Source organism: Podarcis muralis, chromosome 2 (assembly GCF_964188315.1).
Source record: "Podarcis muralis chromosome 2, rPodMur119.hap1.1, whole genome shotgun sequence".
Lineage (NCBI taxonomy): Eukaryota > Metazoa > Chordata > Lepidosauria > Squamata > Lacertidae > Podarcis > Podarcis muralis.
This window is the reverse complement of record NC_135656.1, coordinates 117,017,016-117,029,232: the sequence shown is the minus strand read 5'-3', so window position 1 is coordinate 117,029,232 and position 12,217 is coordinate 117,017,016. Positions and strand designations below refer to the sequence as shown.

At 46.4% G+C, this 12,217-nt stretch overlaps 1 protein-coding gene across 3 annotated transcripts; it reads left to right on the top strand.

Annotated features, from left to right (window-relative positions):
• Positions 1-355: 355 nt before the first annotated feature.
• Positions 356-11,862, top strand: LOC114592177 (uncharacterized). 3 transcript variants are annotated; one of them, XM_028720138.2, is made up of 6 exons: positions 358-489; positions 3,053-3,946; positions 5,458-5,548; positions 6,145-6,657; positions 8,310-8,534; positions 10,046-11,862. In XM_028720138.2, the coding sequence occupies exons 2-6, from the start codon at positions 3,182-3,184 to the stop codon at positions 10,603-10,605; spliced, it is 2,154 nt and encodes a 717-aa protein (XP_028575971.2). In that variant the 5' UTR covers positions 358-489; positions 3,053-3,181; the 3' UTR covers positions 10,606-11,862. The 3 variants fall into 3 exon arrangements, with proteins under 3 accessions (XP_028575972.2, XP_028575971.2, XP_028575969.2); XM_028720136.2 differs by having other exon boundaries at positions 2,729-3,946; XM_028720139.2 differs by lacking the exon at positions 8,310-8,534 and having other exon boundaries at positions 356-489; positions 2,729-3,946.
• Positions 11,863-12,217: the final 355 nt, after the last annotated feature.

Below are 12,217 nucleotides of genomic sequence, written 5' to 3'. Positions count from 1 at the left end.
CGCGCGGCTCAGTGGAAGAGCACGCGGTTTGCATGCAGGAGGTCCAGAGTTCAAGCCCCAGCTTCTTCCAAGATGTAATTGCTGCATTTGCAGGGGGTTGGACTAGATGACCCTCTGGACCCCTCCCCGCTCTGTGGGGATTTGCACAGCTGAGTTCCTCTGATGAAAATGGGGACATCCTACTCCATACCCTCCCATATTTCTCTTGATAAAATGTGTGTTTTATAAGATCGTGAGGCTAAAGGTGTGTCTCTGGTTGGTTGGGTGTGTTTTTTTTACAGGCACATGAAGGGTTACATTGTGAGTGCTTTGGTTCCTAGAGAGACTGAGGAGTTGGGGGTGAAGGGGAAATAAATGAGGGCTGCCCACTTCCTGTTCTGGATGCTCCCCACCCTCTCCAGCCCCTCTGTTGCAGGATACAGCCAGACCAGAAAGAGGACAGCCTCTGTGGGGCTGAAGCAGATCCAGCGCAGTGGGGCAGGATGTGCTGTGAGTTGCATGTGGAGGGGGAAAGGGGAAAGTTTCTAAATGTGCAAGTGCTGCAGAGCAGATGCAAACCCTTGCCCTCTGCCACTTCCGTTCACTTTTGACCTAGATCTCTGATAAAACAGATTTTCGTATGTTTTCCTGTACATGCGTTTCCCTGTACACCACCTCTGTCTACAACTACAGAGTCTCCTCCTCCTCCTCTCCTCCTCCTCCTCCTCCCCTTCTTCTTCTTCTTCTTCTTCTTCTTCTTCTTCTTCTTCTTCTTCTTCTTCAGTATTTTAGTATTTTATTTCTCCTTCATAAATGCTACGGTTTGCCATTGCATCTTTTTGGCGTTTTAGGATGGGAAAGTAACTTTCGTGCAATTGGGGTGCATGGGGGGGGTGAGATAGGAAAAAGTGAAGAGGCAGTGGTTCGATAGAGGATTCTTGCAAAAGTGGGGAGGCTTTTAAGAAGAACGCCTACCCCTTAATACACATCGAAGTTGTGCCATAGAACATCCTGATACAGTAGATGGATATTTTTAATCAGCCACCAAGCATTGCAATTTGTGCACAAAGAAGAGACATATATGAAGGCAGCTAAGCAGACAATGCTACCCAATTTAAATTAAAAACCACACAAAACCGAAAGCTCATCGTAGTGACCCTTATTTCTAACAGCAACTCCTCCAAATTTTGCGGGTTTTGCTTACCTTGGTCCACAACGAGGGAAAAAGTCACACAATAATCAACCGGACGTCCTAGTTGAGATAATAATGGGGTGGTAGGCTAACACTTTACACAAAACTCTGTTTTGGGGTTTGTTTGGTTTTTTTTACTTAAAAGTTAAATTTGAGGTTGTTTCCTAAGGAGTGTCAGGGGTGTGAAACAGCAAAGGTGACTTCAGGTAGGATTGTGAGCAAGCATAAAATTATGGAATTAACCAGGTGTGTAAGCAAATGGATTCAAAAAAAGAATAGGTATTCCCAAGAATCACTTATCTAATAAGAACACTGGGAGTGTGATTTCTTTTATTTATATAAATATATATATGTTCCTTCTTTTTGTGCCATATGGTTAGAGGAAATAACTTGGTTTATTGCATTTGTACCTCACTTCTTCCTACAAGGAGCTAAAGGTGTGGCCTACACGGGTTCTCTTCCTCCTCATTTAATCCTCACAACGACCCTGCCAGGTAGGTCAGGCTGAGAAGCAATGAATGGCCCAAGGTCACTTAGTGGGTTTCATGGCTGTGGGGTAATTTTAACTCTGGTCGCTGAGGTCCGAGTCTGATAGTCGAACCACTAACAGCTCGCATCATCCCTGACCTCTGGAGGGCTGCATAGGTCAGTCACGCCGAGTTGGAGTGCTGGACTAGGAAGAGGGAGACACAAGTTGAAGTCTCCACGTGGCTGTAAAGCTCATTGAGCGACCTTTAGCCTCTCACGTTCTCTTTCAGCCTAAAGAGTACTTAACTGGGTTGTTGAGAGGATAAAATGACAAAGGAGATGAGCATTGGTGCATCTATGGACTATGTAGGGCCATTGGTCCATCTAGCTCAGAACTGAAACATTCTTCCCATGATGTTGCGTCAGCTGCTAGATCCGGACAGCAGGCCCAGTTTAGCAAAGCGCTTTTAACTGGGACCCTTGCACAAGGGCCTGAGGCTTTTCAAAGCTTGCCAATTATATTTGACGTTGTGCATATGGAAAAAGAAAAGGTTCAGTCTAGCTGCACAAGCTCTGATCATGAAGAAAGTGACTGGGGGAAAGGGAAAAGTTGAATGAGCACGCTTGGAAAAAAGGCAAGGCCTTCTTGGTAGTGGCGCCTGCCCTGTGGAACACCCCCCCCCCCAATCAGATGTCAAGGAAATAAACAAATATCTGACTTTCAGAAGACATCTGAAGGCAACCCTGTTTAGGGAAGTTTTTAATGTTTGATGTTTTTCGCTTTATTATTATTATTATTCTGTTGGGAGCTGCCCAGAGAGGCTGGGGAAATCCAGCCAGATGGGTGGGGTATAAATAAATTATTATTATTATTATTATTATTATTATTATTATTATTATTATTATTATCAACATGGAAAGCCATCTTATCCCAAGCCCTGCATGGAGATGCCAAAGATTGAGCCCAGGATCATGCAAGGCAGATGCTCAGCCTGAAGGCTTAAAATACAGTTTCTCTTTCAGAACGACTCAACAGTCAAAACAGCTTGGTTTGGCTTATTTATTCCACTTTTTGTCTTCTTCATTCAGGGAAAAGAAGTTTCTTTCTTGCTGTCTGGAAATTTTGCTGAATCCAGCATAAAGTCACCATTTGACTGGAGTGACTTGCTTGCAGCACCGTCCTCAGATCCTCCTGGTGTGTCCTGGAGGAATTAGCCTGGCAAATGAAAACATGAGATGCACTTATTTTAAAGGAGGTGCGACTGATGGCAAGGTCCTCCCTGGCACCACCTGTGGTATATCCACAAAGGCACAAGTCTCTCACACGTTGCATAAGAAGGAGTAAACTCTTTGTTTAGCTCTTTTTTAAGGAGAAGGCTACAAATATTCTGTTTGTTTGTTTGTTTGTTTTAGGCCTGCAGGTCTTGATGTGGCAACATTTCAGAACCCTCGTCCTTCCGGTGAGGGGCTTTCCAGCTTAAATTAACACTTTCTACGCTCTCTGTGGACATTGCCTCCGGTGTTTTCACGCCGCCGGACAAAATGGCTGCCGAGCTGAGGGCCAGTGGAGTCATGAGTCTCCCTTTGCAGAACGTTCTAGAACACGAGGCGATCCCTGGTGCGAAACTGAGAGAGGGATCCCAAGCGGGGTTTCTGGAATCCGAAGGGGAACGGGTGGTCCCTCGCGTCATCCAGGTTGGGACCATTGGGGAGCTTCTGGGCTGGGTGCCCCCCCAAGAGTTGACCCAGGGGTCCGAGGAAGGCTTGGCGCAACGCTGGGAAACTCAGTGGCAGGAGGTCCTAAAGGCCGTGCAGCCCCTTCCCTCCGGGTGGGGACCCCAACAGCCGTCGAAACCGTTGCTGTGGGGCTCTTGTGAGGCCGTGACGGTTGCTGGCCAGTGGCCCAGCGGAGATGGAGTCGCTCCGCTTCTGGTGGGCAATGGCAGAGGAGCTCCAGCAGCCTTTAGCAATCTGGTCACTGGAGAAAACAGGACGTCGGAGAAAGAGGCCGTGGGAAAGGACGACACTGGCACCGACGCGCAGGGCAGACATTTCGGGCAGTTTGGCTACCAGGAAGCCGAGGGACCCCGAGAGGTTTGCAAGAAGCTCCGGGAGCTCTGCTGGCAGTGGCTGAAGCCAGAGAGGCACACCAAGGAGCAGATCCTGGAGCTGGTGATCTTGGAGCAGTTCCTGAGCATCCTGCCTCCGGAGATGCAGAGCTGGGTCAGGGCCCGTGGCCCTCAAGCCTGTTCCCAGGCGGTGGCCCTGGCCGAAGATTTCCTCAGACGCCAGCAACCAGAGGCCGAGGTGAAGGAGAGAAAGTTCTAAGATTTTATTTTAAATTGTTTTGATTTGATTTTAGAAATGTAAAATTAGAACAATCCAAATGTATATCCATATACAGTGGTACCTCGGGTTACAGACGCTTCAGGTTACAGGCTCCGCTAACCCAGAAATAGTACCTCGGGTTCAGAACTTTACCTCAGGATGAGAACAGAAATTGTGCAGCGGGAGGCCCCATTAGCTAAAGTGGTGCTTCAGGTTAAGAACAGTTTCAGGTTAAGAACGGACCTCCGGAACGAATTAAGTTCTTAACCCGAGGTACCACTGTACAGAGATTACTCTGAATCTCAAGACTTCCTCCCACCCCCTCCGTGGGTCCTGTTGTCAACATTTACAGCTGCATATTATTCCATAGTCTATATTTTGTATCACTCCATACAATGGTACTTCGGGTTAAGTACTTAATTCGTTCCGGAGGTCCGTACTTAACCTGAAACTGTTCTTAACCTGAAGCACCACTTTAGCTAATGGGGCCTCCTGCTGCCACCGCGCCACTGCTGTGCAATTTCTGTTCTCATCCTGAGGCAAAGTTCTTAACCTGAAGCAATATTTCTGGGTTAGCGGAGTCTGTAACCTGAAGTGCATGTAATCTGAAGCGTATGTAACCCGAGGTAATAATAATAATAATAATAATAATAATAATAATAATAATAATAATAATTTATTATTTGTACCCCGCCCATCTGGCTGGGTTTCCCCAGCCACTCTGGGCGGCTTCCAACAAAGATGAAAGATACACTAAAATACCACTGTATTGTCCATAATAATTGTTTCACTACAAGTGAGATTAAAATCCTGCTCATGTTTTCATCTGCTTGCAATGGTCTCCTAAATAATTTTTTTAAAAATCCCATTCCTTTTATAAAGTTTTTGTCCTCTTGTTACCTGAGCTTTTCAGTCCATTCAGCCTAGATTGCCATTCCTCTCTGGTAGGGACTCTGTCTTCTTTCCGTCTCTGGGCTAGTAACATCTGTGTGGCAGTTGTATACATAAAATGGAATATAATTCCTATAATTCCTAGTAGAAAAGCTCCTGGTTTTTTTAACATAAGTTATTTTAAACATTTTTTTTTAAATTTCATTATATATCATCTCCCAGAAAGATTTTATTACCTTACACGACCACCACATATGATAATTTTTCTTTTTCTTTACATTCCCAGCAGGTATTTGCACTAGTTCTGTACATTTTTGCTAACTTACTAGGAGTCAAATACCACCGGTACATCATTTTCATATAATTTTCTTTCAGTGTACAGCATGCTGTAGATTTCAGATCCGTTTTCCATAACCTTTCCCAATCTGCCATCTGGATATTATGTCCCAAATCCCTTGCCCACTGTATCATTGCTGATTTGACCTGGTCATCTTTTGAGAAAGTTTTAAGATTTGATCTTCCTCAGGGTGAGCCTGAGGAGGGTTCGCCCTCCTGACTCCGAGGCGTTGACTTGACAGGAATCCTCTCTGCTCTTTTAGGCACTGGGGAGACACGAGGAGGAGGTGATTGTGGTCTCCCCTGAGGCCGAGTGGTCGCCGTTGGAGGGCAGCGTGGGTCCCAACTCATTGGGTATGTATGAATTGTATGGGTCCCATTGATCCCATTTAGATTGTTTGCTCTCCAGTCTTGTTTGTGGGCTTCCCATGGAGGCATCTGTTTTTGTTTTTATTAGGTATTTTGTGGTTTTATATCTTGATTTTATTCTGGGGAGGGTGGGGTATAAATCATCACCATTAATTATTATTATTATTATTATTATTATTATTATTATTATTATTATTATTAGAGCCGCCCTGGGACCCCCGGGTATTGGGCAGTATATAAATTCTAATGATGATGATGATGATTTCTTGGCCGGAAACAGCTAGAGGAATCTAGGAAAATGCTAGCTGCTAGAGCAAACTAAATAGAGGCATAACTGACCAGAATAGCAGAGCAAAAGGCCTGTGAAAATTGTGCAGCTCATCCAATGAGATAAAGAGAGTCAGATTTCTCTGAGCTTTAGAAGCTAAAATGAGAGAGGGTGTTTAAGATGCCATGCAAATGCTCCGTCAAAATGTGGCCCTGTGGAAGCAGCATTGGTGTCCAGCAGAGCTCTTTTGTATATTTTTAAATACTGTGCAGTAAAATCCAGCCTGGTTCTTCTGTTTCCTTTTCCTGTCCAGGGAAAGTGAACCTGGATGGCTATGCGGTCTCAGCTGGAGAAACAACTCTGAATGGGAGCAAGCTGGGCCCTTTCCAGCGAGGAAGTCCCAGGCTACCGGTGATGCTCGGGACGTTATTGGGGCGGCCTGGTTCCCTCGAAAGCAGCTGTGATCTGGAACAGGAGAATGAGACGGAGCCGCTGGAGAGGTGGGACGAAGCCACGCTCTGCAGCGAGGGGGTCTATGAGACCGTTGTGCGCTTGGAAGAACATGGCCACTGGTGCCTCGAATGTGGGGAAAGCTTCCAGGATGCGTGGCAGCTGGATAGACACCAGAAGACCCACACTGGCCGCAAGCGTCCTGAGTGCCCGGAATGCGGCAAAAGTTTCCGGGATATCTCGCATGTCCTCCGGCACCAGACAGTCCACACCGGAGAGAAGCCGTATTCCTGCTCTGAGTGTGGGCAGAGCTTCACCCAGAAGCCGGCCCTCAACAGACATCTCAGAAAACATCTGGAAGAAAAGAACTACACAGGTATGTATGCCGTAATCAATTTTGCGGGTGCCACAAAAGATGAATATGCTCAAGAGGGAATAGAATCTGCACACACACAAAATATAAAGCTTTTAAATAACTGCACAAACCCTGCAGCTCCATCCAGATTATTGAAACGATGCAACTTACAATAGAAGATGTAATACAGTGGTACCTTGGTTCCTGAATGGCTTGGCTCCTGAACAAATTGGCTCCCGAACGCCGCAAACCCAGAAGTGAGTGTTTCGGTTTGCAAAAGTTTTTTGGAAGTCGAACGTCCAATGTGGCTTCCGATTGAGTGCAGGAAGCTCCTGCAGCCAATCGGAAGCTGCACCTTGGTTTTCGAACCGTTTTGGGAGTCAAACGGACTCCTGGAACAGATTAAATTTAAGAACCAAGGTACCACTGTATTTGGATTCCAACTTTGGTGTGTTGATATACTTAGAAGAAGAAGAAGAAGAGTTTGGATTTGATATCCCGCCTTTCACTCCCTTTAAGGAGTCTCAAAGCGGCTAACAATCTCCTTTCCCTTCCTCCCCCACAACAAACACTCTGTGAGGTGAGTGGGGCTGAGAGACTTCAAAGAAGTGTGACTGGCCCAAGGTCACCCAGCAGCTGCATGTGGAGGAGCGGAGACACGAACCCGGTTACCCAGATTACATGACTACCGCTCTTAACCACTACACCACACTGGCTCTCCAGTAGTGTTTGTTGTGGGGGAGGAAGGGAAAAGGAGATTGTTAGCCGCTTTGAGACTCCTTAGTGTAGTGATAAAGCGGGATATCAAATCCAAACTCTTCTTCTTCTTCTTCATATACCACAATAATATGAAACCACGGGACTTCCCGCAGGATCATCAGGGGCATTCAAATCTCCGCATTCTGCTATGAATAATTGCAAGGGACAAAGTGATTCCCTCTTGCTGTGTGAGAGATAAGGAAATGTCTCTTCTAATATTATCTTAAGAAGAGGAGTTCCTTCTGTGTGTGTGTGTGAGAGAGAGAGGCAGAGTGCCTCTCCTAAAATGACAGTGGAAGAAATATTAGGAGGAGAAATGTCTGTTCTCAGATGTTCCTGATACAGTCCTCACAAGATATTGTATTAAACATAACCTTCACAGAAAAACAAAATCTGCTGCCCAGTTAATAAGAGACACCCTTTCTAGCTTATAAAAAATATTTTTATCTGTCCTGTCTGTCTGTCTCTCTGTCTATCTAATCTACTGTATTTACTTACTTAATTTCTTACTTCGAGCAGGCTCGTACTCAATAATTCTCAGAAACCTAAAAACCAGTGCAGTTTTGAAAGGTTCATTCTGCAACCTTGATTCAAAATGGCATCCAATTGTAGAGACACATAGACAAAAAAAACCCTGTTTCTTGATCTTGGGAACCATCATACAACATTTGTTTGTGATCTCTTAAGAGGTGTCTAAATAAACAGCAAACGAGTAACTTTCCAAACGTGTGGTAGTTTTCAGTCACGTATGGTACACACACCCCGCTTGGCATCATAGTTTCCAACTGGTGTCTATGGAATCAGAAAAGTTTTGCATTGGTTAAAATTCACGTAAGCAAATGACCTTATTTAAACCTTGCGACGCTCCTCCCTCGTGTGGAATCTCATACCGCTCCACACCTCTGGCCAAACAGGTGTCAGCATCACCATCCGACCCCCGAAGACGCTTGTGGGCCGCAAACGCCCCGAGTGCCTAGAGTGTGGGAAGAGTTTCCGGGACATTTCGCAAGTCCTTCGCCACCAGACGGTCCACACGGGAGAGAGACCGTACAGCTGCCTCGAGTGCGGACAAAGCTTCACTCAGAAACCCGCCCTCAACAGACACCAGAGGAAGCACGTAGAAGGCAGCCACGGTGCAGGTATGGGGCTGGGCTTACCCTCTGGGACCACAGCTTCCAGCCAGAGCCGGATCTGGGCAAAGACCCCCTTTCAATGTATCTCCCTCCTCGCTGCCACTGATGCTGCCCCTTCCCTGTTAGGACTATTCACAGCACCTGCTTTCTGGGGGGTTTTTTTGAAGTGGGGATGCCAGAGATTGAACCGGGTGTGTGTGTGTCAACCTAAATAACAACAACAATTTATACCCCACCCATCTGGCTGGGCTTCCCCAGCCACTCTGGGCTGCTCCCAACAGATTATTATTAATAATAATAAAGCAATAAAAATATCAAACATTAAAAACTTCTTGATACAGGGCTGCCTCAGATGTCTTCTGAAAGTTAGGTAGTTGGTTATTTCCTTGACATCTGATGGGAGGGCGTTCCACAGGGCGGGCGCCACTACCGAGAAGGCCCTCTGCCTGGTTCCCTGTAACCTCACTTCTCGCAGGGAGGTAACCATCAGAAGGCCCTCAGCGCTGGACCTCAGTGTCTGGGCAGACTGATGGAGGTAGAGACGCTCCTTCAGGTATACTGGACCGAGGCTGTTTAGGGCTTTAAAGGTCAGCACCAACACTTTGAATTGTGCTTGGAAACATACCGGGAGCCAATGTAGGTCTTTCAGGACTGGTGTTATGTGGTCTTGGGAGCCTCTCCCAGTCACCAGTCTAGCTGCCACATTCTGGATTACCCAGAACAGCATGTGGAGGGAGAAGAAATGCCTGCACTGATAGAATGAAAGCCATTTGCATCCTTTAAGAGGTTTGAAAAGGTCTTAGACAAATAATGATAACAACATGTTATAATAGTATAACAGATACAAAAACTTATGGAATACAGTGGTACCTTCGGTTATGAATGGGATCCGTTCTGGAGGCCTGGCCAAATCCCGAAGATTAAGTTACTGGAGGACTTACTTCTGCGTATGCACGAGGTGCGCAGAGTGCTTCTGCGCATGCGCAAGCGGCAAACCCACTTCCGGGTTTGCCGCGTCCGCAACCTAAAGTTTACATTACCTGAAGGTAATGTAACCCGAGGGCCCACTGTATACAGAAATGGCAAATCTTACCAGAAGAATAAGAGATCAAGATAACAAACTTTTAATAAAAGAATGGAAATGGTTTATTGAATATTTACAAATAAACTGTAAACAGATAAGGACATTGACAGGATTATTGTAATAACCTGCAGTTTTATATTTAAAGTAGATGAATAAATGAGTAAATTAAGTTAATTTGGAATATGTAGAAAATACAAAAAATAAATTTAAGGAACCGCAGAAAGAGGGGGAAGGAAGACGAGTTTTGAAATGTTAAAATGATTGTAAGATTATTGAAATGTATAAAATTGAAAATCTTAAAAACAGTAACAGAGACACTTACTTGCAGGTGCAACATTTGTGTGTGTGCATTTGTGAAATATATTAATTTCCTTAATCCTTTCCCTAGCACGAGACATGACATCTGCTTGGATTCTCTCTTTCTCCCTTGCAGGCGACGGAAAAGTGTCTTCATGCCAGGAAAAGGCCTGCCTGCAGCCAGGATCCTTGCAGCCCAGCCCGTCAGCAGCATCCCAAGAGAGCGTTGCTGGCACCTTCTCCAGCGGATACTGGCCAGCGGGGGACTCTCCGTGGGGAGCTGCCCCAAGCCGGGTTGGGGCTGCGACCAAAGCTGCCCGAAAAAAGCTGAGCCGCAGGGGGCAAAAAAACCACTGGTGCTTCCTCTGCGCAAAAGGCTTCCGGGACAAGGCGGACTTGGTGAGGCACGAGAGGATCCACACGGGTGAAAAGCCCTACTCGTGTCTGGATTGCGGGCGGCGGTTCAGCTACACGTCGAGTTTGTACAAGCACCAGCTCATCCACCGGCAGCCCCTCAATCTAGAGTTGAAACCGGTGACCCAGGAGGACTTAAATCCCGGGCAAAACGGTGTTGCGCACCCCCAGGCGGCTGGGGAGGAAGGGGCGTTGGGCAACGGTGTGAAGGTCGAGGACTGCGAAGGGGAGCCTTACGCTGGGAATGTGGTGCTGTTAGTAGGGGGAGCTGCGGAGAGGTGAAGCGCTTTTTGACATTTTTAACAGGCAGAGTCGAAACCTCCTGGCTGAAAAAAACAAGCAGAGCAGAGACAGCTTCCTGGGCCGGGGGGCGGGTGATGAATTTCTCCTTGAGAGATGGGGTGGTCCCTGGCTGCTTGAAGGAGGCAGTGGTCAAAAGATGGTTCGGAAACTTCAGCCGGTGCAGAATTCAACGGCCAGGTTGCTCACCGGGGCAAGGCAGTTTGAGCCCATCACACGACGATCCTAGCCTGTCCGCATTGGTGTCCTGATCCACCGGCCCAAAGGGAGTGGTGGGGTGCAGGGATACCAAAGAAGGGTGTCAAAAACATCAGTTTTCGGGCTTTATTAAAAGAAAGGCATAGGGTTGCCTTCATTGCAGGGGGTTGGACTAGATGACCCAAGGGGTCCCTTCCAACTGTACAGTTCGACTTGCAGCAAATCATTCGGCCAGCCTTTAGTTTCCAGGCCCGATTCAAAGTGCTGGTTCTGACCTGGAAAGCCTTAAACAGCCGAGGGCCACAATACCTCAAGGACTGCCTCGCCCCATATGAACCAACCCCGGACCCCGTGATCATAAAATGAGGCCCTTCTTTGTGTGCCTCCTCCACACGAGGTCAGGAGGGTGGCAACACGGGAACGGGCCTTTTTTGTGGTGGCTCCCCATTTGTGGAATGCTTCTCCCCAGGGGGGACTCAGCTGGCACCTTCACTACATCTTTAGGTGCCAGGCAAAAACATTTCTCCATAACTAGGCCTGATTAACATTCTATGGCCTTTGGAATGCGTTTGTGTGATGGTCCAATCCCCTGTAATGCAGGAATCTCGAGCTAGATCATACATGACCGATGGCCATGCAACCTCTGCTTTGAAACCTCCAAGGATGGAGAGTCTCTACCGCCTCTCACAAGAATCTGCTCCACTTTCATTTTATTAATGCATTTTGCGTTCTCATTTTGTATTCTTCTCTTGTGAACCGCCTTGCGATCTCCGGATGAAGTGTGGCAATTCAGACAATAGCAAATATAAATAATAAATAAAATAGCCAGCTCTAGAGTCTCCTTCGGTTTGCTCCCACCACCTGCCATGTACATATTGTGTAAAGAGGGTTTCTTATGCTTAATGATAATGATTACCGTTAATAATATTATGGACAATAACACTGGACTTCAGTGACCCCCTGCTTTCAAGTATTTGGACTGTGGGGACCCTAGCCACAAACATTGTCTTATTTCTCGTTTTAAATAAAAGTATAAACTAACTGCGGATCACAAGTGTGCGTTATTTCTAGAAATGAACCCCTTATAAATGCCTCGAGGGAGATTGCTTAAGCGACCTTCTGTTATTGATTGACAGCTTTCTGCCTTATGTACCCAGGATGTCACTACAGTTTGCGGGCAATTTCCAAAGATCTCAGAAGCCTGCACCTTGCAGAAAAAGGTGAACTAATTTTTGTTCCTACAAGCTCTTCCAGCTGGGTGAATAGGATGGCAGGCCTTAGGGGTCCATTTCCTATTGTTTTTCCACTTGTCAGGGTTTTTTTGAATGCTGTTTTTATTGTATTTCATACATCACCGTGGGACATATGCGGATGACATGGGATTGTAGCTCCACGG